Source organism: Prionailurus viverrinus, chromosome B3, assembly GCF_022837055.1.
Source record: "Prionailurus viverrinus isolate Anna chromosome B3, UM_Priviv_1.0, whole genome shotgun sequence".
In the NCBI taxonomy this organism is placed as follows: domain Eukaryota; kingdom Metazoa; phylum Chordata; class Mammalia; order Carnivora; family Felidae; genus Prionailurus; species Prionailurus viverrinus.
In genome coordinates this window covers 25,096,462-25,121,041 of record NC_062566.1, presented here as the reverse complement: position 1 = coordinate 25,121,041, position 24,580 = coordinate 25,096,462, and the positions used below count along the sequence as shown (strand labels likewise).

General features: G+C 37.5%; 1 protein-coding gene across 7 annotated transcripts in view; it reads left to right on the top strand.

Moving 5' to 3' along the window:
* The window catches only part of SCAPER (S-phase cyclin A associated protein in the ER), a 532,470-nt gene that overhangs the window by 56,377 nt on the left and 451,513 nt on the right, over nt 1-24,580 (top strand). For 5 of the 7 annotated variants that reach the window (XM_047863174.1, XM_047863177.1, XM_047863180.1 and 2 more), the window contains one exon: nt 1,195-1,392. The exons of the other annotated variants lie outside the window; for them this stretch is intronic. In XM_047863174.1, the coding sequence (XP_047719130.1) occupies nt 1,195-1,392 (198 nt within the window). The remainder of the gene's footprint in view (nt 1-1,194; nt 1,393-24,580) is intronic. 7 annotated transcript variants of the gene reach the window in all.

The window sequence follows — 24,580 nt, the reverse complement described above, 5'->3', positions numbered from 1 at the left end:
ATGAGCCTCTGAACCTCAGTTTTCTGAACTATAAAGTGGAGCTAATAATAATACATAGTTTATGAATTGTTTGAAGGAGGTTAGAAGATTATGTAAAGTTGCTTTATGATGTTTTGTTGTCCCTGTTATCAGGAGAGTGGACAGAATTGAGCTTTACTTTGGGATAGATGCTAGTTGAATGGGATTTTGAATTTGGTTTAATCCAAGGAAGGGATATTTGCCATAATAATAAAATTATTTACTACTAGGGCCAGAAAGAACTGGGAAAGCAAGTGAGGCAAAGATGTTGTGGATTGTTGATAATCACTTCAAATTTTATTGCTTGAGTATTGAGAATTTGGACCTGGGCTAGGGCTATCACATAAAATGTTTGCTAGTTTTCATTTGTGAAATCTGGTTGGGGGACTGTGGAGGGAGGGTAAGCAGCTCCATCTCAACCTCCTAAATGCGTATATGTCTGTGTATGTATGTATACTTTATTTGCTTCCTTTTTGGTGTTAAAGATTCTGTGTAAACCAAAGATTGGCTATAAAAGATTTACGAAGTTTAGGATTGCTGTTATATTGAAGACCAGAGCCTAAAACAAAACAGGAGGGTATTAGCCTGTTTCGGCTACTGTCCACTCTAGAGCTCTTCTATGAAAAAGAAAAACAAGCAATCAGGAATGTTACACACACATACAAAACAACCCAAAGAAACCTGGGATTGTTTGTTGCTCTAACTGTAGTAGAGGGTTAATATTCATTTATTTTTCAGTTTAAGTAGCCACAGAAAGATAAGCAACTCTTTTGTACTTTTGAATTTCGGTCTTTATGTAAACTACATGCTTTTTGGTGGAATGACTCTGGTAGAGTCTGTAAAACTATAGAATGTAATCTTTATTTTCAAAGCTTGCCAGTGCAACTGAGCAAAGAATGGGTCCTTTAGTGCTCCTTTTTGACTAAGGGTCTGTTAACTGTTGAAGCCATGCTAATCTTCAGTAAGACATGTCTGAAATAAAAACATGTCCTTAAAAACCTGCTGGATTTAAGATGAGAAGCTTCGTTTTGATGAATTCAGTGTGGTGTAAGATAAAAAGAAGAATGTCACGTTTTTAAGTATTTATGTTGAAAAATGTGTTTTATACAAAAGTCCAATCCCTGAAGGCTTTTACAAAATATTTTTATACGTTTATGTTTTGTTTTATCTTACCAGAATGTTGGAGTAGACTGTAAGATAACATCATCTACAACTGGAGATAAACACTTTGATAAAAGTCCCACTAAAGCACGGCATCCTCGGAAAATTGATCTAAGAGCTAGATACTGGGCATTTCTTTTTGACAATCTTCGCCGGGCAGTAGATGAAATTTATGAAACTTGTGAATCAGATCAGAGTGTGGTAGAATGTAAGGTAAGGTTTGCCTGGAGACTCTGAAAGTCAAATTCTCTAATTTTTGTTACACCTGACATGATCATTTTCCTCAGTATGCAGTACTGTATTGTTAACTATCAGTGTCATCATGCTGTATATTAGATCCTCACAACTTATTCATCTTATAACTGAAATTTTGTACCCTTTCATCAGCTCTATCTTCCCAACTCCTTGGAAGCACTATTCTACCCTCCTTCTATGACGGCCTCAGGTTTTTTTGGTTTTGATTTTTTGAGTTACCCCCCCCCCCCTTTTTTTTTGTATTACCTAATTATGTACTTTAATATTCTGTGCAAGATTTGGTAGAAAGCTGTGTTAATACATATTCCTGGGCCAGATACCAAAAACGATGGATACACACACACACACCCCACACAAAATTATTTTGCAAATTTCTTATCTGCATTTTCCATTAGTACTGTAGGTGGCACTAGTGAGATTTTCACATTCTTTGGTTTCATGTTTAATGTCTTTAATTGGACATTGCTCCCTTTCTGCTACCATTCTGATCACTCTCCTAATTCACTGTGGTCAGGGAAAAGTGAGATTGATAGCTAACCATAAACGATCCTGGGTGGGATTGGGATGTCATTCTAAGGTGTGTTTTCCAATTTCGGATAACCTTGTGTTTGTAATAGGACATTAAACACATAGTACAATCTGTTTCTAAAAATTCACTAAAAAGCCTTACCTTTTAGTAAGTAGAACTATATGCTATCTTATTTAATACTGAATGAAATTATTTTGAGAAAAGCCAGAGTGTTACGTCTTCATAGAAATATCTTTATAAAGATAGCTTGTTTTTACAGTGAACAGGATTGAAAACCCTGGAATTCATTATTTAACTTTTGAAAAATATGAAGGGTCTAAGAAAAGTTACATGTTGAAACAGCAGCTGTGTTTCCTCTATAATTGGAAACAGCCAGAATAGGTTTTAGAATAGTTTAAAAATATCATTCATTAGAAGCAGGTTGCAGAATGAAAAGTAATTGAAATCACCCAAATTTTTAGTCTGTTTGTCACAATTTTGTTATTATCACCATGTAAAAATTTTTATGTTTAAAAAATATGTTTAAGCAAAATCATAACCTTGGAGTTTAATGAGTCAGCATGTTGTGGTAGAAAACACTATTGACCTTAATTTTAGGTTACAGTTTCTTCTATAAAATGAGCATGTGGACCTAGATCATTTCTTTTTTTTTATTTATTTTCATTTATTTATTTATTTGTTTACTTAAAATCTTATTTTTTTAAATTGACATCCAAAAAAAAAAAATAAATTGACATCCAAATTAGTAAGTAAGCCATAGAAATCAGTTAGATCAGGAAATTCTTTGATTTTTGTATTTAAAAACAACAAAAGGTTGAAGAAATAAAATTTGTTTGTAACATGTGTACTTCTTTATAGAAGTGAGTTTGACCAGTTGCAATCATGTTTCTACCATGAGCAGAAACCCTTGCAACTGTCTGAGTTTTGGTCTCTCTTGTTCATCTACCAAAGCTTTGTGAAAATTTAGTAACGATAGATCTTTTTTTTTTTGTGCAAGGTATAGATTATAAAAGTAGAGAAGGTTTTGACAAAGAGAGAGTAGTACAGATGTGTTCTTTATTTTTTGTACTGCTCCAAGATGCTCAAAGGCTTATGCTGGGAAATAAAATCTGAGAGCTTAAAAGCTGATTTTCATACCCAACTCTGCTCTTCTCTCCATCCAGGACTTAACAGGTGGTGAGGTAAAAAGATATAGTTTGGTCTGAGCATGTGCTGGCTGTGTAATAACTAAAATTCTTTTATTTTTCTTTTTCTTTAGCTCTGTCCTTACTATAAAAGCGCTTTATTTCTTATCTCATTTGATTAGTACCTTTCTGAGACAAAAAACCCAGAGAGTTTTCCTCACTGTGCAGGTAGATTCAACTCTTGCTTTGTGAATTTACTGACAAGATTTACCCCTATTTGTGATTTTTGTGTTTTAGCCTTATTAAGTAATCACAGTTCAGTTCTTTGTCTCATGAGTAAAATGCAGTTAATAACACCTGTATTATGTAATTCACATGCTAAGTATAGCCTGATAGTGGAAAGTATCTTTTTTATTTCAGCTAGGATGGCTGACGAGAGCTCCACTGTATAATCAAGAGGCTAAATTTCTAATTGTTTTAGTTTGAAGATGTGCCTTTTATGCCGTCATCCACTTCCCTGTATGACTTGCTAAGAATTGACATTTCAGCAAAACTGTAACCACCACCATTGCATTTCCCCATCTCCTTTATAAATTGGGCTAGAGGATGGGCTAGGGCAGATTGCCTTTTAGAGAGTACATAGTTAATGAAGCGGTAGCCATCCTCTCACCTTGTTCTCACCAAAGTTTGAGGTGGTTTTGAATTTCTTGTAAAGTTTGTGAGTATGGCTGCAAGAATGAGAGACTGGCATCTTATTCTCTGGCTGGATCTTTGCTATGCTGACTGATTTTGATGCCTTTGGAATGTGTTGAATGAGTTTGGGGGAAAGTATCCTGGGTACACATTGTCTTTCTTTTCCCTGTTTCCCATTTTAGCCTGGGGGGTCTGGATGTGTGGCTCTGGAATATTGGGTATAGAGACTGGTGTATGTATCTGCTTTAGAGGTTTCATAACACTATAGGCTTTCTGGCATAACTCATGCCAGCTGGGCTTGAAGGGACTATACAATAATATGTCTTGAAAGGAGATGGGATGGGAGTTATCATTGAGCAAGTAAAGAGGACCTCCAGTGAGTCTGATGATTTATGTGAGGGAAGGAGAGTGGACATTGGTGAAGATGTTGTAGTCAGAGGGGCTTCCTATGGGGACAGTTGGTTAGGTGAGAATATGCAAAATGCTGGTGGAGTTGGGGCAGATACTGGTTGGGTAGAGGGAGCCAGGGTGACCTGAACACTGCCTAGAGAACCACATATGCTATCTGTGCAGAAATCACCATCTACTGCAGAGATCAGTAGAGACCAGTGACCTCAGACTGAGTTAGAGAAAGATTAGGGATATATCTCTGCCTGGCAGCACTTGACTCTCTTGGCAGTCAGCATTACTTTTGTCTCTGGAGAAGGACAGGCTGATGACTATAGCAGGTCACTAATATTTGGTGAACTCTTGTAAGTAGAATATTGCTCTGTTCCCATAGCTGCTGCACATGGCAAAGCACATAAAGTTTGTGAATGTAGGAGAGTGAGAAGGAGAGTACAGGGGAAGAAGAGAGGAACCAATGAGAACAAGCCATACCCTTCCCACTACCAGCATCTGCTAAAGGCCATGTAATTCTCACTTGTGCTTAATAGGCAGGTTGACTGTAGATGGGATTTAAAAACTACGCTTTGATAATTGAATATAATTGGAAAATTGTGGAATTTCACTGAGCATACTCAAGAAGTTTAGTATTCAACTTAGTATTTAAGTAAGGTTATAGGGAAAAATATAAAGTATTCTATGTTTATATCTTGGTGAGTTGAGACTTCTCAGTCCAACAAGGAGTAAAGTGAGATGTGAGGAAATGCTTTGGAAGATATGACACGCACTAAAAAGAAACTTCAAGGGCTTCTAGGTGGCTCATTGGTTGAGCATCTGACTCTTGATTTTGGCTCAGGCTATGATCCCAGGTTGTGGGACCAAACCCTGCCTTGGGCTCTGTGCTGAGCATGGAACCTGCTTAGGATTTTCTCTCTCTCTCCCTCTGCTCCTCTTTCCTGCTCACACTCTCTCTAAAATTAAATAAAAGAAACTTTATACTTAGATATAAGGAGAATGTCACAGTTGGGAAAATAGAGGTCCAGAGACAGAGAAAGAATACTCGTGGAGATAGGAAGAAGACCAGGAGAATAAGAATGTCCTGAAAGCCATGAAAGAAGTAAGTGGTATTGGAGAGGTCATGAATGATTGCAGTTGAGAGAAAGCTTTTTCAGTTTGGCCTTCAAGAACAGTAGATAGGATCAAGGCAAAGATTTGCGTTAACAGTTTGAAATTCCTTCTGATGAGTTCCTTGCCCTTTTTATTTTTGAAAAGTAGGAGGTATGGGCTGTTGGTTGCAGCCCTGAAGGTCACAGTTTTGATGGGAAATTCTTCTCTTTCCTGTATCTTCAGTTTTCCTTATTAGATTCCTTCCTAGTCAGCATTTAACATGTTTATTTCTCTTCCATAGTAAATAAGAACAATAAAAGCCCAAACCCTTTCTCTACTTATCCTTTCATCTCTTATCCCACCCCCATGTTTCTCCTTTCCTTCTTAGCCAAGTTTCATGGAAGAACTTTGTGTATTTGCTGCCTCCATTTCCTTTTTTTCCAGGTACTCATTAGACTACTCCAACCTGGTATAACATCCTATCAGAGCTCCAGTTAAGCTCTTATTAAAGTGGTTGTTCCTCTCAGTGTTACTAAGCCCAGTAGATGTTTTTCAGCTCCTTCCATGATCTTTGAGTAGCATTTCACACTGTTGACCACTTCCCTCTTCTTTTAGCACTCTCTCGTTTGACTTTTATGAAATAATCTCTGCTATTTTTTTCCTCTTTGTTGGCTGCTACTTCTGCCTCTTTTTTTTTTTTTTTTTGGTTTTTTGCTTTTCCCACCTGATCTTTAACTGTTGGGAGGTCATTCAGTCTCCTTTTAGTCCATCTTCTTTTCTCACTATCACATACTTTCTCTCTTGGCAGTTTTCTCCATGCCATGGCTTAATTTACCACTCATTTGCTGATGAGTCTTAGTATATATCTCTAGCTTACACCTTTCTTCTCACTTTTAGGTCTGTATATCCAACTTGCCTAGTTGGGACCTCCAGTTGGATATCTCACAAGCATATCAAACTGACTTACAAAAAAACTAAGTTCATGATCTCTTCTACCTGAAGATGTATTTCTCTCTCCTGAATGGGCCTCTACCCCACCCCCCCTTTACCTCACTCACGCCAGCCACTGTCCAATGAATTACCTCCTAAATCTTTCTAATCTGTCTACTTTCATTTCTCATATTTTATGATTCAGTGTTAAAGTTTAGAGATAGATAGGTTTCATTTAGTCTGTTTAACATGACACTTAATTGTTGATTTATGGTTGACAAATCTTTGTTTCTTATACCTGGTTCTCATATATATTATACTCAATAGAGCATGGATTATTTTCTTTTTGGGTATTTGGAATAACTTAATAACTTGATCTCACAGTTACCATGTCATAACTATTACTGGGGTTAGTTAAATCTGATTTTTCTGAGTTAAGAGCTTAGTTTTTAGGAGTAAGCATCATACCATTTTATACCATACTTCACTCTTATTTATTTATTTAGGTATAAGTGTAACTTTAAAAAATGTTTTATTAGTTACAGGTGTACGATATAGTGATAACAACAGTTCGTTACATTATCTGGTGCTCATAATGACATGTACACTCCTTAATCCCAATCACCTATTTAACTCAACACCCCCCCTCCCCCCCCCCCATCCTCTACCCTCTGGTAACCATCAGTTCTCTATAATTTAGAGTCTGTATCTTGGTTTCTGTCTCTTTTTTTCCCTTTGCTTGCCTGTTTTGGTTTTTAAATTCCACATATGAGTGAAATCATATGGTATTTGTCTTTGACTGACTTATTTCGCTTAGCATTGTACTCTCTAGCTTCATCTATGTCATTGTAAATGGCAAGCTTTCATTCTTTTTGATGGGTCAGTAAAATTCCATTGTATGTATATACCACATCTCATCTTTATCCATTCATCAGCCGATGGACATTTGGGCTGTCTCCATAGTTTGGTTATTGTTGATAATGCTGCTATAAACATTCCAGTGCATGTACCCCTTCAAATATGTATTTTTGTATCCTTTGGGTAAATACCTAATAGTGCCATTGCTAGATCATAGGGTAGTTTTAGTTTTAGTTTTTTGAGGAACCTCTGTTGTCCAGAGTGGCCGTACCAGTTTGCAGTCCCACCAACAGTGCCAGAGGGTTCCCCTTTCTATGCATCCTCACCAATGCAGTTTCTCATATTGTTAATTTTAGCCATTTTGTTAGGTGTGAGGTAGTGTCTCACCTCACAAATGAAATTGTGATTTTGATTTGTATTTTCCTGATGATGACTGATGTTGAACATCTTTGTGTCTGTTAGCCATCTGGATGTCTTTGGAAAAGTATCTGTTCATACACCTTCTCGTTTCTTTACTGGGTTGTTTTTTGGGGGTGTGGAGTTTAATAAGTTCCTTATAGATTTTGGATACTAACTCTTTATCAGAAAGGTTGTTTGCGTATATCTACTCCCATTCTGTAGGGTGCCTTTTAGGTTTGTTGATTATTTCCTTTGCTGTGAAGCTTTTTATCTTTTTTTTTTTTTTTTTTTTTTTTGAGAGGGCACAAGGGAGCCAGCGGCAGAGAGAGAGAGAGAAGTGGTGTTCACCTGGAGCTCATGTTTTACCTGCAGTGGGCTTGAACTTGCCTGAAGTGGGGCTCGAGCTCTCCTAAAGTGGGGCTCGAGCTGTCCTGAAGTGGAGCTCGAGCTCGCCCAAAGTGGTATTCAAGCTCATCCAGTATTGGACTCAAACTCACGAACTGTGAGATCACGACCTGAGCCAAAGTCAGATGCTTAATGACTGAGCCACCCAGGCACCCAGAAGCTTTTTATCTTGATGAGGTCCCAATAGTTCATGTTTGCTTTTGTTTCCCTTGCCTTCAGCCACGTGTCTAGCAAGAAGTTGCTCCTGTGGAATTCAAAGGTTGCTGGCTGTGGTCTCCTCTAGCATTTCAGTAGCTTCCTGTTTCACGTTTAGGTCTTTCATTCATTTTGAATTTATTTTTGTGTATGGTGTAAGAGAGTGGTTGAGTTTCATTCTTTCCATGTCACCATCTGGTTTTCCAAGTACCATTTACTGAAGAGACTTTTTTCCATTGGATATTCCTTCCTGCTTATATAGTTGTGGGTTCATTTCTGGGTTTTCTATTCTATTCCATTGATCTATGTGTCTGTTTTTGTGCCAGTACCATACTGTCTTGATGACAACAGCATTGTAATATAGCTTGAAATCCAGAATTTTGATGCCTCCAGTTTTGTTTTTCTTTTCCAAGATTGCTTTGGCTATTCAGAGTCTTTCTGATTCCATGCAAATTTTAGGGTTGTTTGTTCTAGCTCTATGAAAAATGCTGATGGTATTTTGATAGGGATTGCATTAAATGTAGATTGCTTTGGGTAGTATAAACATTTTAACAGTGTTTGTTCTTCCAGTCCATGAACATGGAATACTTTTCCATTTCTTTATGTCTTCTTTAATTTCTTTCATAAGTGTTCTATAGTTTTCAGAGAACAGATCTCTTACCTCTTTAGTTAGCTTTATTCCTAGATATCTTACTGGTTTTGGTGCAGTTGCAAATGGGATAGATTCCTTGATTTCTTTTTCTGGTGCTTCTTTATTGGTCTATAGAAATACAACAGAGTTCTTCATATTGATTTTATATCCTTTGACTTTGCTGAATTTAGTCTTAGTTCTCACAGTTTTTAGTGGAGTCTTTTGGTTTTTCTACATAGAGTATCATGTCATCTACAAATAGTGAAAGTTTTGACTTCTTCCTTGCTGATCTGTATTGCCCCTTATTTGTTTTGTTGTCTGATTACTGAGGCTAAGACTTCCAGTACTATGTTAAATAATAATGGTGAGAATAGACATCCTTGTCTTGTTTCTGGCAGTAGGGGAAAGGCTCTCAGTTTTTTTGCCAAGGAGGATAATATTAGCTGTGAGTCTTTTTTTATATGGCCTTTATGATGTAGAGGTGTGTTCTATCTATCCCTACTTTGTTGAGGGTTTTTTAGTCAAGAATGGATGCTGTTACTTTATCTATTGACAGGATCATATGGTTCTTATCTTTTCTTTTATTAATGTGGTGTATCATGCTGATTGATTTGTGAATATTGAACCAGCACTTTAGCCCAGGAGTAAATCCCACTTGATCATGGTAAATAATTCTTTGAATGTACTGTGGAATTCAGTTAGCTAGTATCTTGTTAAGAGTTTTGCATTCATGTTCATCAAGGATATTGGTCTATAATTCTCCTTTTTAGTGGGGACTTTGTCTGGTTTTGGAATCAAGGTAATGCTGGTTTTGTAGAATGAGTTTGGAAATTTTTCTGCATTTCTATTTTTGGGAACAGTTTGAGGAGAAAAGGTATTAATGTTTGGTAGAATTCCCCTGGGAAGCCATCTGGGCCAGGACTCTTGTTTGCTGGGAGATTTTTTGATTACTGTTTCCGTTTCTTTGCTGGTTATGGGTCTGTTCAAATTTTCTTTTTCTTCCTGTCTCACAGTTTTGGTGGTTTGTGAGCTTCTAGTAATTTGTCCATTTCTTCCAGATTGCCCAGTTTGTTGTCATATAATTTTCCATAGTATTCTCTTATAATTGTTTGAATTTCTGTGGTGTTGGTTGTGATTGCTCCTCTTCTATTCGTGATTTGATCTCTTTGGGTCCTTTCTCTTTTTGATAAGTCTACCTAGGAGGTTATCAATTTAGTTTATTATTTCAAACACCAGCTCTTGTTGATCTGTTCTACCAGGTTTGGTTTTTTTTGGTATCAATTATTTCTGTTCTAATCTTTATTATTTCTCTTCCACTGGCTTTACGCTTTATTTGCTGTTCCTTTTCTAGTTCCTTTGTGTGTAAAGTTAGGTTGTGTATTTGGAACATTTCTTCCTTCTTTAGGAAAGCCTGGATTGCAATAACTTCCTTCTTAGGACTGCCTTTGCTGCATCCCAAAGGTTTTGGACTGTCGTATTTTCATTTTCCTTTGCTTCCATGTATTTAAAATTTCTTTAAACTTAACAGGAACCCATGGGGGAGGGGAAGGAAAAAAAAAAGAGAGAGGTTAGAGTAGGAGAGAGCCAAAGCATAAGAGACTCTTAAAAACTGAGAACAAACTGAGGGCTGATGGGGGGTGGGAGGGAGGGGAGGATGGGTGATGGGTATTGAAGAGGGCATCTTTTGGGATGAGCACTGGGTGTTTTTTTTTTTTTTTTATAATGCTCATAGATTTTATTATGAAATTAACATTCATAGCTATGATATGCACACATTATCACAGCTTACACATATTCTGAAACTAAAAACAGAGCTGGGATGTAGAAGGTCCAAGTTTGCAGTTTTAGAATGCAGCAGGGCCAGAATTATCAACACATAGAATCAAAATGAGCTACAGGGAAAATAATATCCTTGAGTTACACTTTGTCTTCTCTTTGCACTGGCCATGTTCAGTCTCAATGAATTTCTGTTTGTCACATGATTTTTGTAACAGCAACTGCCCTGTACTTCTCACAGCGTTTCTTCAATGGTAAAATCTCTCATAATTCTCATTTCTTAAGAAAAAAAATTAGAACAGAAATATTCATATGGACAGCACAGCCAGGTAGTCAGCACAGTAGGCCTGAGGCTGGAGAAGACAGGTACCCAAAGGCCCATTTATACATACTTTTGCTCTAGATTATCAGCTTCCTTGGACATCAAAGGTCTATAATGGTATCAGAATTTAAGGAGCCACAGGGAATCAATGGGTGACTTTAAGATTCTTTTCATGTTTGAGATGACATGATAGTTAAGACAAGTAAACTGCCCTTGAAGAGAAGGTGCTAATTATAGTACATGCATCCTTTGTATATCCCCATGCACTGTGCTTATAGGTGCTTATCCCTTACTTAGAATATGCAATGTGGTTTTCAACAACTATGGACTGAGTGTCAAAGAAGTTAGATCATGGGGTAAAAAAAGAAACACATTTCTCAGCCTTCTTAAGGCTGAGTATCTTATGGGAACACCTACTTCTGACTCAGTCACACAACAAAATATGAAATTAGTCCCAAGAAAAAGCTTCAGAAGAAAAGAGATACATGGGGTTATGTGTAATGATCAAGAAAAGATTTCCCATATTCAAGGGCAAAGCAAGCTTTCCTAAGAAAACGCTTTTGAGCTAAGACAGGAGGCCTGACCAGGAGCAAAGTCTATAAAAGGGAGAAGGAAGCATGTGTGTAAAAAGGAGTAAATGTTTCCAGACGATGTAGTCGGAGGAAGCAGGACACTGCTGAGGGGCTGTAAGAAGGTTTGAGTGACTGAAGCACAGAACAGGGTGAGAGGTCTGGTCTGGGAAGAGGCTACATAGGGGCCAGACCATGATCTTATGTATTGCAGGCTGTTTTTTTTTTTTTTTTCAATATGAAATTTATTGTCAAATTGGTTTCCATACAACAGGAGCACTGGGTGTTGTTTGGAAACCAATTTGACAATAAATTTCATATATTGAAAAAAAATAAAAAAATAAAAATAAAAAAATAAAATTTCTTCTTTAATTTCCTGGTTAACCCATTCATTCTTTCGTAGGATGTTCTTTAAAATTTTTCTTTAATGTTTATTTATTTTTGAGAGAGAGAGAGCACAAGCAGGGGAAGGGCAGAGAGAGGGAAACACAGAATCTGAAGCAGGCCCCAGGCTCTGAGCTGTTAGCACAGAGCCTAACGTGGGACTCGAACCCACAAACCATGAGACCTGACCTGAGCCGAAGTTGGACACTTAACCGACTGAGTCACCCACTCACCTCAGTAGGATGTTCTTTAGTCTCCAAGTATTTGATGGCTTTTCAAATTTTTTCTTGGGGTTGATGTCGAGTTTCATAGTGTTGTGATCTGAAAATATGCATGGTATGATCTTGATCTTTTTGTATTTGTCGAGGGCTGATTTGTGACCCGGTACGTGATCTATTCTGGAGAATGTTTCATGTACACTTGAGAAGAATGTGTATTCTGCTGCTTTAGGATGAGATGTTCTGAATATATCTGTTAAGTCCATCTGGTCCAATGTGCCATTCAAAGCCATTGTTTCCTTGATGATTGTCTGCTTAGATGATCTGTCCATTGCTTTAAGTGGGATGTTGAAGTACCCTTCTATTTTATTATTATCAATGAGTTTCTCTTTTTTCAATTTTATTTTTTTAATTTACATCCAAATTAGTTAGCATATAGTGTAACAGTGATTTCAGGAGTAGATTCCTTAATGCCCCTTACCCATTTAGCCCATTCCTCCTCCCACAACCCCTCCAGTAGCCCTCTGTTTGTTCTCCATATTTAAGAGTCTCTTATGTTTTGACCCCCTCCCTGTTTTTATATTATTTTTGCTTCCCTTCCCTTATGTTCATCTGTTCTGTGTCTTAAAGTCCTCATATGAGTGAAGTCATATGATATTTGTCTTTCTCTAATTTCGCTTAGGAGAATACCCTCTAGTTCCATCCACATAGTTGCAAATGGCAAGACTTCATTCTTTTTGATTGCCGAGTAATACTCCATTGTGTGTGTGTGTGTGTGTGTGTGTGTGTATACATGGATAGATGCATGGGTAAAGAAAATGCGGTGTGTGTGTATATATATATATACACACACACCGCATTTTCTTTACCCATGCATCCATAGATGGACATTTGGGCTCTTTCCATACTTTGGCTATTGTTGATAGTGCTGCTATAAACATGGGGGTGCATGTGTCCCTTCAAAACAGCATACCTTTATCCCTTGGATAAATACCTAATAGTGCAATTGCTGGGTCGTAGGGTAGTTCTTTTTTTAATTTTTTGAGGAACCTCCATACTGTTTTCCAGAGTGGCTGCACCAGTTTGCATTCCCACCAACAATGCAAAAGAGATCCTCTTTCTCCACATCCTCGCCAACATCTGTTGTTGCCTGATTGTTAATGTTGGCCATTCTGACAGGCGTGAGGTGGTATCTCATTGTGGTTTTGATTTGTATTTCCCTGATGATGAGTGAAGTTGAGCATTTTTTCATGTGTCGGTTGGCCATCTGGCTGTCTTCTTTGGAGAAGTACCTATTCATGTCTTTTGCCCATTTCTTCACTGGATTATTTGTTTTTTGGGTGTTGAGTTTGATAGATTTTGGATACTGACCCTTTATCTGATATGTCGTTTGCAAATATCTTCCCCCATTCTGTTGGCTGCCTTTTAATTTTTCTGATTGTTTCATTTGCTGTGTAGAAACTTTTTATTTTGATGAGGTCCCAAGAGTTCATTTTTGCTTTTGTTTCCCTTGCCTCTGGAGACGTGTTCAGTAAGAAGTTGCTGTGGCCAAGATCAAAGAGGTTTTTGCCTGCTTTCTCCTCGAGGGTTTTGATGGCTTCCTGTCTTACGTTTAGGTCTTTCATCCATTTTGAGTTTATTTTTGTGAATGGTGTAAGAAAGTGGTCTAGTTTCATTCTTCTGCATGTTGCTGTCCAGCTCTCCCAGCCCCATGTGTTAAAAGAGAGTGTTTTTTTTTTTTCCCCATTGGATATTCTTTCCTGCTTTGTCAAAGATTAGTTGGCTATATATTTGTGAGTCCATTTCTGGGTTCTCTGTTCTGTTCCATTGATCTGAGTGTGTGTTTTTGTGCCACAATGAGTTTCTTTTTTAAAAAAAACTTTTTTTAACATTTATTTATTTTCGAGAGACAGATCACAAGTGGGAGAGGGGCAGAGAGAGAGAAAGACACAGAATCTGAAGCAGGCTCCAGTCTCTGAGCTGTCAGCTCAAGCCTGATGTGGGGCTCAAAGCCACAACTGTGAGATCATGACCTGGGCTGAAGTTGGACGCCCAACCGACTGAACCACCCAGGCGCCCCCACAATGAGTTTCTTTATGTTTGTTTTTAATTGAGTTATATATTTGGGTGCTTTCACATTGGGGGCATAAATATTTATAATTGTTAGATCTTCTTTCCTTCTTGTTAGATGGAAAGACCCCTTAATTATGATATAATGCCCTTCTTTATCTCTTGTTACAGTCTTTGATTTAAAAATCTACCTTGTCTGATATAAGTATGGCTACTGCAGCTTTCTTTTGATGTCCATTAGCATGATAGATGGTTCTCCATCCCCTTACTTTCAATCTGCAGGCATCCTTAGGTCTAAAATGAGTCTCTTGTGGCAGCATATAGACTACTTTTATTTTTTTTTATCCATTCTAATACCCTGTGTCTTTTGATTCGAGCATTTAGTCCATTTAATTTCAGGGTGATTATTGAAAGATGTGAATTTAGTGCCAGTGTGTTACCTGTAGAGTTAGTGTTTTTGGTGATACTCTTCAGTCCTTTTTAGTCTTTGTTGCTTTGGTATTTTAAATTCTCCAAAGAGTCTCCCTTAAAATTTCTTGCAGGGCTGGTTTAATGGTCATGAACTCCTTTAGTTTTTCTTTGTCTGGGAAACTCTTATCTCTCCTTCTGTTTTGAATGACAGCCTTGCTGAATAAAGAATTCTTGGCTGTATATTTATCCTGTTTAGCACATTGAATATATTCCTGCCGTACCTTTCTGACCTGCCAAGTTTCTGTATACAGATCTTCTGTGAACGTGTAGGTTAAGGGCTTTTTTCCCCTTGCTGCTTTCAGGATTCCTTTCTTGCCTGTGCATTTTGTGAATTTGAGTATGATTTGCCTTGGCAGTCGTTGGCTTTTTTTTTTCCTTTTTTTTTTCAACATTTATTCATTTTTTTTTAAATGAAATTTATTGTCAAAGACACTGTGCTAACTACTTCACCCAGATCATCACACTTAATCCACACAATATTCCCACAGACCAGTACTGCTGTTCCCATTTTCAGAAAAGAAATCCAGGGTTTAGAGAGGTTAAATACGGCAGAGTAAGGGCCTCAATCCAGGCAGCCCCCCTGCTGAGCCTGAGCCTTTAACTACTTTACTACATTGTAGTGAGGGTTAATCAAGATGACATGTGAAAGTGCTTGGAAATTAGAAAGCACTAAACAAGTGTGAGGGAATTTTTATTGCCACTTCCAGATACTTAGACAAGTGACCATGATTAGCCTTCATCCAATGTTAATAATTTAAACATTGTTTCCCCTTGTAACAGCTATTCAAAAGACAATGCTTCATATTCAGCAAAAGGTGCAAAAGTACCTGTGAAGGTGTTGTTTTTTTTTTAATATGAAATTTATTGTCAAATTGGTTTCCATACAACAGTGCTCATCCCAACAGGTGCCCTCCTCAATGCCCATCACCCACTTTCCCCTCCCTCCCACCCCCCATCAACCCTCAGTTTATTCTCAGTTTTTAAGAGTCTCTTATGGTTTGCCTCGTTCCCTCTCTGTAACTTTTTCCCCCTCCCCCTCCCCCATGGTCTTCTGTTAAGTTTCTCAGGATCCACATAAGAGTGAAAACATATGGTATCTTTCTCTATATGACTTATTTCACTTAGCATAACACTCTTCAGTTCCATCCATGTTGCTACAAAGGCCATATTTCATTCTTTCTAGTTGCCAAGTAGTATTCCATTGTATATATATACCATAATTTCTTTATCCATTCATCAGTGATGGACATTTAGGCTCTTTCCATAATTTGGCTATTGTTGAAAGTGCTGCTATAAACATTGGAGTACAAGTGCCCTTATGTATGAGTACCCCTGTACCCCTTGGGTAAATTCCTAGCAGTGCTATTGCTGGGTCATAGGGTAGATCTATTTTTAATTTTTTGAGGAAGCTCCACACTGTTTTCCAGAGCGGCTGCACCAGTTTGCTTTCCCACCAACAGTGCAAGAGGGTTCCCATTTCTCCACATCCTCACCAGCATCTATAGTCTCCTGATTTGTTCATTTTAGCCACTCTGACTGATGTGAGGTGGTATCCGAGTAGTTTTGATTTGTATTTCCCTGATGAGGAGTGACATTGAGCATCTTTACATGTGCCTGTTGGCCATATGGATGTCTTCTTTAGAGAAGTGTCTATTTACGTGTTCTGCCCATTTCTTCATAGGATTATTTGTTTTTCAGGTGTGGAGTTTGGTGAGTTCTTTATAGATTTTGGATAATAGCCCTTTGTCGTCTGATATGTCATTTGGAACTATTGTCTCCCATTCTGTTGGTTGCCTTTTAGTTTTGTTGATTGTTTCCTTTGCAGTGCAGAAGCTTTTTATTTTCATGAGGTCCCAATAGTTCACTTTTGCTATAATTCTCTTGCCTTTCTTACTTGTCAAGTAAGAAATTGCTGCGGCTGAGGTCAGAGAGGTTTTTTCCTGCTTTCTCCTCTAGGGTTTTGATGGTTTTCTGTCTCACCAGGAAATGTCCTTCATCCATTTTGAGTTTATTTTTGTGAATGGTGTAAGAAAGTGGTCTAGTTTCATTCTTCTGCATGTTGCTGTCCAGTTCTCCCAGCACCATTTTTTAAAGAGACTGTTTTTCTTTTCTATTGGATATTCTTTCCTGCTTTGTCAAAGATTAGTTGGCCATACTTTTGTGGGTCCAATTCTGGAGTCTCTATTCTATTCCATTGGTCTACGTGTCTGTTTTTGTGGCAATACCGTGCTGTCTTAATGATTACAGGTTTGCAGTAGAGGCTAAAGTCTGGGATTGTGATGCCTCCCACTTTGGTCTTCTTCTTCAATACTACTTTGGCTATTCAGGGCCTTTTGTGGTTCCATACAAATTTTAGGATTGCTTGTTCTAGCTTCGAGAAGAATGCTGGTACAACTTTGATTGGGATTGCATTGAATGTCTAGATAGCTTTGGGTAGTATTGATGTTTTAACAATATTTATTCTTCCAATCCATGAGCACAGAATGTTTTTCCATTTCTTTGTATCTTCTTCAATTTCCTTCATAAGCTTTCTATAGTTTTCAGCATACAGATCTTTTACATCTCTGGTTAGGTTTATTCCTACGTATTTTATGCTTCTTGGTGCAATTGTGAATGGGATCAGTTTCTTTATTTGTCTTTCTGTTGCTTCATTATTAGTGTATAAGAATGCAACTGATTTCTGTACATTGATTTTGTATCCTGTGACTTTGCTGAATTCATGTATCAGTTCTAGCAGACTTTTGGTGGAATCTGTCGGGTTTTCCATGTATAATATCATGTCATCTGCAAAAAGTGAAAGCTTGACTTCATTGCCAATTTTCATGCCTTTGATTTCCTTTTGTTGTCTGATTGCTGATGCTAGAACTTCCAACACTATGTTAAACAACAGCGGTGAGAGTGGACATCCCTGTCGTGTTCCTGATCTCAGGGAGAAAGCTCTCAGTTTTTCCCCATTGAGAATGGTATTAGCTGTGGACTTTTCATAAATGGCTTTTATGATGTTTAAGTATGTTCCTTCTATCCCGACTTTCTCGAGGGTTTTTATTAAGAAAGGATGCTGAATTTTGTCAGATGCTTTTTCTGCATCGATTGACAGGATCATATGGTTCTTATCCTTTGTTTTATTAATGTGATGTATCACATTGATTGATTTATGAATATTGAACCAGCCCTACAGCCCAGGAACGAATCCCACTTGATCATGGTGAATAATTCTTTTTGCATGCTGTTGAATTTGATTTGCTAGTATCTCGTTGAGAATTTTTGCATCCGTATTCATCGGGGATATTGGCCTGTAGTTCTCTTCTTTTGCTGGGTCTCTTTCTGGTTTGGCAGTCAAAGTAATACTGGCTTCATAGAATGAGTCTGGAAGTTTTCCTTCCCTTTTTCTTTTTTGGAACAGCTTGAGAAGGATAGGTATTAACTCTGCTTTAAATGTCTGGTAGAATTCCCCAGGGAAGCCATCTGATCCTGAACTCTTATTTGTTGGGAGATTTTTGATAATTGATTCAATTTCTTCGCTGGTTATGGGTCTCTTCAAATTTTCTATTTCTTCCTGAGTTTTGGAAGTGTGTGGGTGCTTAGGAATTTGTCCGTTTCTTCTAGGTTGTCCAGTTTGTTGGCATGTAATTTTTCATAGTATTCCCTGATAATTGCTTGTATTATGAGGGATTGGTTGTAATAATTCCATTTTCATTCATGATTTTATCTATTTGGGCCTCTCCCTTTTCTTTTTGAGAAGCCTGGCTAGAGATGTATCAATTTTGTTTATTTTTTCAAAAAACCAACTCTTGGTTTCATTGATCTGCTGTAAATGGCATGGTGGGCCATAGTGAGACTGTGTTCTTCCTCATGGCTGTGCCCTTAGTTCCTGAAAGCTGGCCCAAAGCTCTGAAGCGTAAGCCCTCAGACAAATACGCACCAGCTTCTGGATTGCAATGTATTTTCCTCTCAGGACTGCCTTCGCTGCATCCCAAAACATTTGGATTGTTGTATTTTCATTTTCATTTGTTTCCATATGTTTTTAAATTTCTTCTCTAATCGCCTGGTTGACCCATTCATTATTTAGTAGGCTGTTCTTTAACCTCCATACTTTTGGAGGTTTTCCAGACTTTTTCCTGTGGTTGATTTCAAGCTTCATAGCATGTGGTCTGAAAATGTGCATGGTATGATCTCACTTCTTTATACTTATGAAGGGCTGTTTTGTGACCCAGTATGTGATCTATCTTGGAGAATGTTCCATGTGCACTCGAGAAGAAAGTATCTTCTGTTGCTTTGGGATGCAGAGTTCTAAATATATCTGTCAAGTCCATTTGGTCCAATGTATCATTCAGGGCCCTTGTTTCTTTATTGATCCTGTGTCTACATGATCTCTCCATTCCTGTAAGTGGAGTATTAAAGTCCTCTGCAATTACCACATTCTTATCAATAAGGTTGCTCATGTTTGTGATTAATTGTTATATATATTTGGGGGCTCCCATATTCAGCACATAGACATTTATAATTGTTAGCTCTTCCTGATGGATAGACTGTGTAATTATCATATAATGCCCTTCTTCATCTCTTGTTACAGCCTTTAATTTGCACTCTAGTTTGTCTTATATAAGTATGGCTACTCCAGCTTTCTTTGAGTTCCAGTAGCATGATAGATAGTTCTCCATCCCCTCACTTTCAATCTGAAGGTGTCCTCAGGTCTAAAATGAGTCTCTTGTAGATAGCAAATAGATGGGTCTTGTTTTTTTATCCATTCTGATACCCTATGTCTTTTGGTTGGCGCATTTAGTCCATTTACATTCAGCGTTACTATAGAAAGATATGGGTTTAGAGTCATTGTGATGTCTGTAGGTTTCACGCTTGTAGTGATGTCTCTGGTACTTTGTGGTCCTTGCGACATTTCACTCACAGAATCCCCCTTAGGATCTCTTGTAGGGCTGGTTTAGTGATGAATTCCTTCAGTTTTTGTTTGTTTGGGAACACCTTTATCTCTCCTTCTATTCTAAATGACTGACTTGCTGGATAAAGGATTCTTAGCTGCATATTTTTTCTGTTCATCACATTGAAGATTTCCTGCCATTCCTTTCTGGCCTGCCAAGTGTCAGTAGATAGGTCTGCTACTACTCTTAGGCATCTACCTTTGTAAGTTAGAGCGTGTTTATCCCTAGATGCTTTCAGAATTCTCTCTTTATTCTTGTATTTTGCCAGTTTCACTATGATATGTTGTGCAGAAGATCGATTCAAGTTTTGTGTGAAGGGAGTTCTCTGTGCCTCTTGGATTTAAATGCTTGTTTCCTTCCCCAGATCAGGGAAGTTCTCAGCTATGATTTCTTCAAGTACACCTTCAGCCCCTTTTTCTCTCTTCTTCTTCTGGAATTCTTTTGATAGGGTTATTGTTCCATTTGATTTCATCACTTAGTTCTCTAATTCTCCCCTCATACTCCTGGATTTTTTATTTCTCTTTTTCTTAGCTTCCTCTTTTTCCATAATTTTATCTTCTAATTCACCTTCTCTCCTCTGCCTCTTCAATCCATGCTATGGCCACCTCCATTTTATTTTGCACCTCATTTATAGCATTTTTTAGCTCCTCCTAACTATATCTTAGTCCCTTTATCTCTGTGGCAATAGATTCTCTGCTCTCCTTTATGTTTTTTTCAAGCCCAGCAATTAATTTTATGACTATTATTTTAAATTCTTGTTCCATTATATTGCTTACATCATTTTTGATCAATTCGTTAGTTGTTGCTACTTCCTGGAGTTCCTTTTGAGGTGAATTCTTCTGTTTCTTCATTTTGGGTAGTCCCTGCGGTATCTCCAAACTGCAGGGCACTTCCACTGTGCTCTCCAGAGTAACTTGTCTTGTTGGTAACTTTCGCTGTGCTCTCCAGAGTAACTTGTCAGACTGGTGTGTACCTTATCTTCCCCTCTCTTAGGGGCAGGACTCACTGTGGAGTGGTGTGGCCCCTGTCTGGGCTGCTTGCATACTGCAAGGCTTGTGGTGCTTCTTTAATGGGATCTGGCCAAGGGTGTATTAGACAGGGTGGATCTGCAAGGTGCACTGTGGCTGGAGGGGCAGGCTTAGCTTGCTTTGCCGTAGGTGGTCCCCTGCGGGAGGGTCCCGAAGCACCAGGAGGGAGGCTGGCCCCTAGGAGGGATGTATCCACAGAAGCACCGCATTGGGTATTTGCGAGGTGCAAGCAAATTTGGTGATGGGAACTGGTTCCCTGTGGACTTTCGGCTGGGGGATGGGAGAGGGAAATGGTACTTGCCAGTGCCTTTGTTCCCCTGCTGAGCTGAGCTCTGTCCTTCTGGGACTCAACAACTCTCCCTCCCAGCATCCTCTTGCCCTCCCCACTCTCAGAGAGTAGAGGTGTTGAGTTTTAACATTCCAGATGTTAAGTCCTGGTGGCTGTTAGAACTCAGCAGTCCAGCCTCTCCGCTTTTGCAAGCCAGACTTTGGGAGCTCTGCCTTGCAGAGTGGGCTGCCCCTCTGCCGCCCTGGCTCTTTCCTGCCAGTCCGTGTAGCATGCACCGCCTCTCTGCCCTTGCTACCCTCTTCTGTGGGCCTCTTGTTCATGCTTGGCTCTGGAGAGTCCGTTCTGGTGTTTTTCTGAGTTATGTAGGCAGATGTGGGTGGAATCTAAGCGATCAGGAGGATGAGGTGAGCCCAGCGTCCTACACCTCCAACCTCCTCTTCTTTTCTCTGATATTCTTTCTCTCTCTAATTTGTTAATGCTATACTTTTTATTTCTTTCTGCTAGCTTTGGATTTAGTTTGTTATTTTTTAGCTTCTTAAGTTGTAAAGTTAAGTTTTTGATTTGATATCTTTCTAGTTTTTTATGTAAGCATTTATAGCTATAAATTTCCCTCTGAGTACTGCTTTAGATATGTCTCCTAAGTTTTAATCTGTTGTATTGTTATTTTCATTTGTCTCTGTTTTCTGTTACCTCTTGTGATATTTTTCTTGACCAATTTATTGTTTAAATTCAACAAATTTGTGAATTTTCTAGTTTTAACTTTGTTATCAGTTAACTTTATTCTGCTTTGGTTGGAGAAGATACCTTGTATGATGTCCATCTTTTTAAGCCATCTTTTTAAATGGAGACTTACTATGTGTGTCCTAATGTGTGTTGTATCTTGGAGAATGTCTAGAGTAGGGATTCTTAACCTTGAATTCTTAGACCTGTGTTCGTAAATCATCTGTAGGTATTGAAATTATTTTGTTCATGTATGTTGTTTTGGGTAAGAGGTCCATAATTTTCATGAAATTCTTAAGGATGATTGTTACCTGAAAAGGATGTATCACAGATTCTTGATTAATCTATTCTACTTACACCCTGGATGAGAAACATGGATGATAAAGCATAATAGAGGGATGATGTTACAGACTTGGAAATTTAACTCTCTCTCTGAAAAGTTAAAAAGGGCTATCTTAGATAGCCATCTCAGGAAAGGCTTAGTTATCTAGTCTCCTGTCAAGATGATGAGACCCATTAGAAATGCCCCTGTTTTTGTCTTCTCTATTCCATGGTGCCAATAATTTAGTCACAATTTTTGATTGTGGCAACATGTTAGATCTCCAAATTCTCAGTCTCTTTCTAACCATGCTTGTGGCTTCAGCCTGTCTATAAACTGCCTCATCTTGAATCCTGTTCACTTGCTCTCATCCCCTCCATGAATCCTGTCAAGGTTTTGCTCATTTCTTATTTCCTGGTATTCTGACAATGCCTTCCAATAACAGGCTTCAATACCTGTAAACCTGCTCTGCTGCATTTCTGACTTGGGCTTCTTTTTGGAATGACTCTTGTCACAATTAAATTAGGTGAACATTTCCTTATCTTTCCATGATTCCCATAAAAAATTAACTATATTGCAATTATAAAAGAGGAAGACTGAATAAAACAAGGCAAGAACATTAAGAAGGTAAACCTTGAATTCCTAATGTTTGCTGAGTTTTATTTTTTTGGTGAAGTTTTGTTTCTTTGGTGAAAACTATTTAATAGGAATTTATTCGTCACTGTGGGCACATCAAGGAATTTGAGCTGATGGTGTTAGGAAACAGAGAGAGAAATCTTTAGGAAATGGATTTTTATAAAATTGTATCCCAGGAAATTCTGTCCAGTGTTCTTTAGCAAGAGGCTTCTTATTTCCCCTTCAGAAGAGGATGAGACAGTCATTTGAGTGGGATCTAGCTACACTGTCATGTAGTTGCTCTACACCCATTCCTCTTTTCCTCACTGTTTTTAAATATTTAATAGAGGCACAGTCATGGAAATGATGGTTTGCAAAAGTAATCCATGAAGATGTGCTGCCAGTGAGCTCAAATTACAAAGTGCATTGATAATGATAACAATATCAGAAATATAATAATTAGCTCTCATATGGCTGATATGTGTAGTTCTCTTAGTTGTTATATACACTAACTTCTTAGGTGAACATTCCTGTAAGCTATTTCAATTTAGTTGGAATGCTGTAATTATCGATTATGGGACTGAAGTCTTTATGACAGTGTGCTCTTCATTTCATTAGGTGATAGTGAAAGAATGAAGTAGCATAATTTACCATATTAATTTACCAATTATCCTCCAATAAAATAATAAATAAGTGAAATTGAACGATTTGGGGGAGTTTACAGATATAATTGTTCTTAGTCATGAACAAATAAGGCAGATTTCATGGTAATTTCATGAAATTTGGTCATGATCCATTTCTTAAGTAGAAGTGTTTGGTATTTTTAATATTTTTAATAAGATTGGAAGCATCTTTAATGAAGACCATGTCATCTACTTTTTTTGTTTCTACTACACTCTGGGTACATACAGTAAAAATTTAATAAATGAGTCTTAAATCTAGTTTGTGATACTCTAGTAAAAATTTACAGGGCCTACAAAATATTTATACAGTCTTTCCTTGGCAATTACCTTATTTTTAAGGTATCATGTTTTTGTTTTAGAATTAAGTTATTTGTCTCAGAAATATTTTTTGTAGTTATAGGCTTAAAAACTTTAAAATAATTATACTTCATTTAACCGCTACCCCAATACTGATTTTGTAATTCAGTTACACTCACCATAGAGCATGAAATTTTTAAAAACAGTTGAGTTTCATAAGTGTCAAAGGATGAATTTATAAGGATTCTTGGAAATAGAACAGTTTCCGTAAAAGGTACAGTTCTTGTTTCCTGTTTATTTTTTTAATCATAAAAAAAAATTTTTTTTAAGGCGGCTCCATGCCCAACATGGGGCTTGAACTCATGACCCTGAGATCAAGTGTTGGATGCTCTACTGACTGAACCAGCCAGGTGCCCCTTATTTCCTACTTATAATTAGAGTATTTTTTTTTTTTTTTGTAAAACTTCACATTTAAAAAATCAAGAAATACAAACAGACATATTAAAATTTAGTTTTGTTAGAAAAAAAGAATTTAAAATGTACATATGATTTGTATTAGAAACAAAAATATCACAGAATGTGAAATAGTATCATAAATCATATCTGAATATAATTTTAGAAATTATATAATGCAGCCTTCTTATTTTACCCATAGGAAACTGAAAAACTAAGTGATCTGTCTGACATTATGTAATGAATTACTAGCAGAACTAACCTTTAGTTCTGGACTTATCTTTCATGCAACAACTGTTTACTGAATATTTATTACTGCTTGCACTGTTTTGGGTGCTATTCATGAGCCTGAAAAAGTTATAACTATAACAAAACTGTTTTTGATCAAACACATCCTATTGATATAAACATCAAAGATTTTATAAAAATGTATTTAAGGACTTTCTTTTAGAAAGGAATATCTGTGCCATTCCTGCTGTGGATATTATCTTGGGTTATTGATATTTTTCATCGAGCGTTTCTGTTTTTTTTTAATTTTTTCAGTTATTTTCTACTGTTATGTTGAAATGACAGAAATTTACCAGATAATGAGTCAACACAGAACATAGATCTTGGTGTCCAGACACAAGATGTATAGCAAAGGTTATAGTTCTGTCTATTATTCCTCTGGATCACTAAAAGTATTTGAGATTTGATTGATGAAGAGAGTCAGTTTATGCCTTTGAAATAGATTTTGCTCTTCC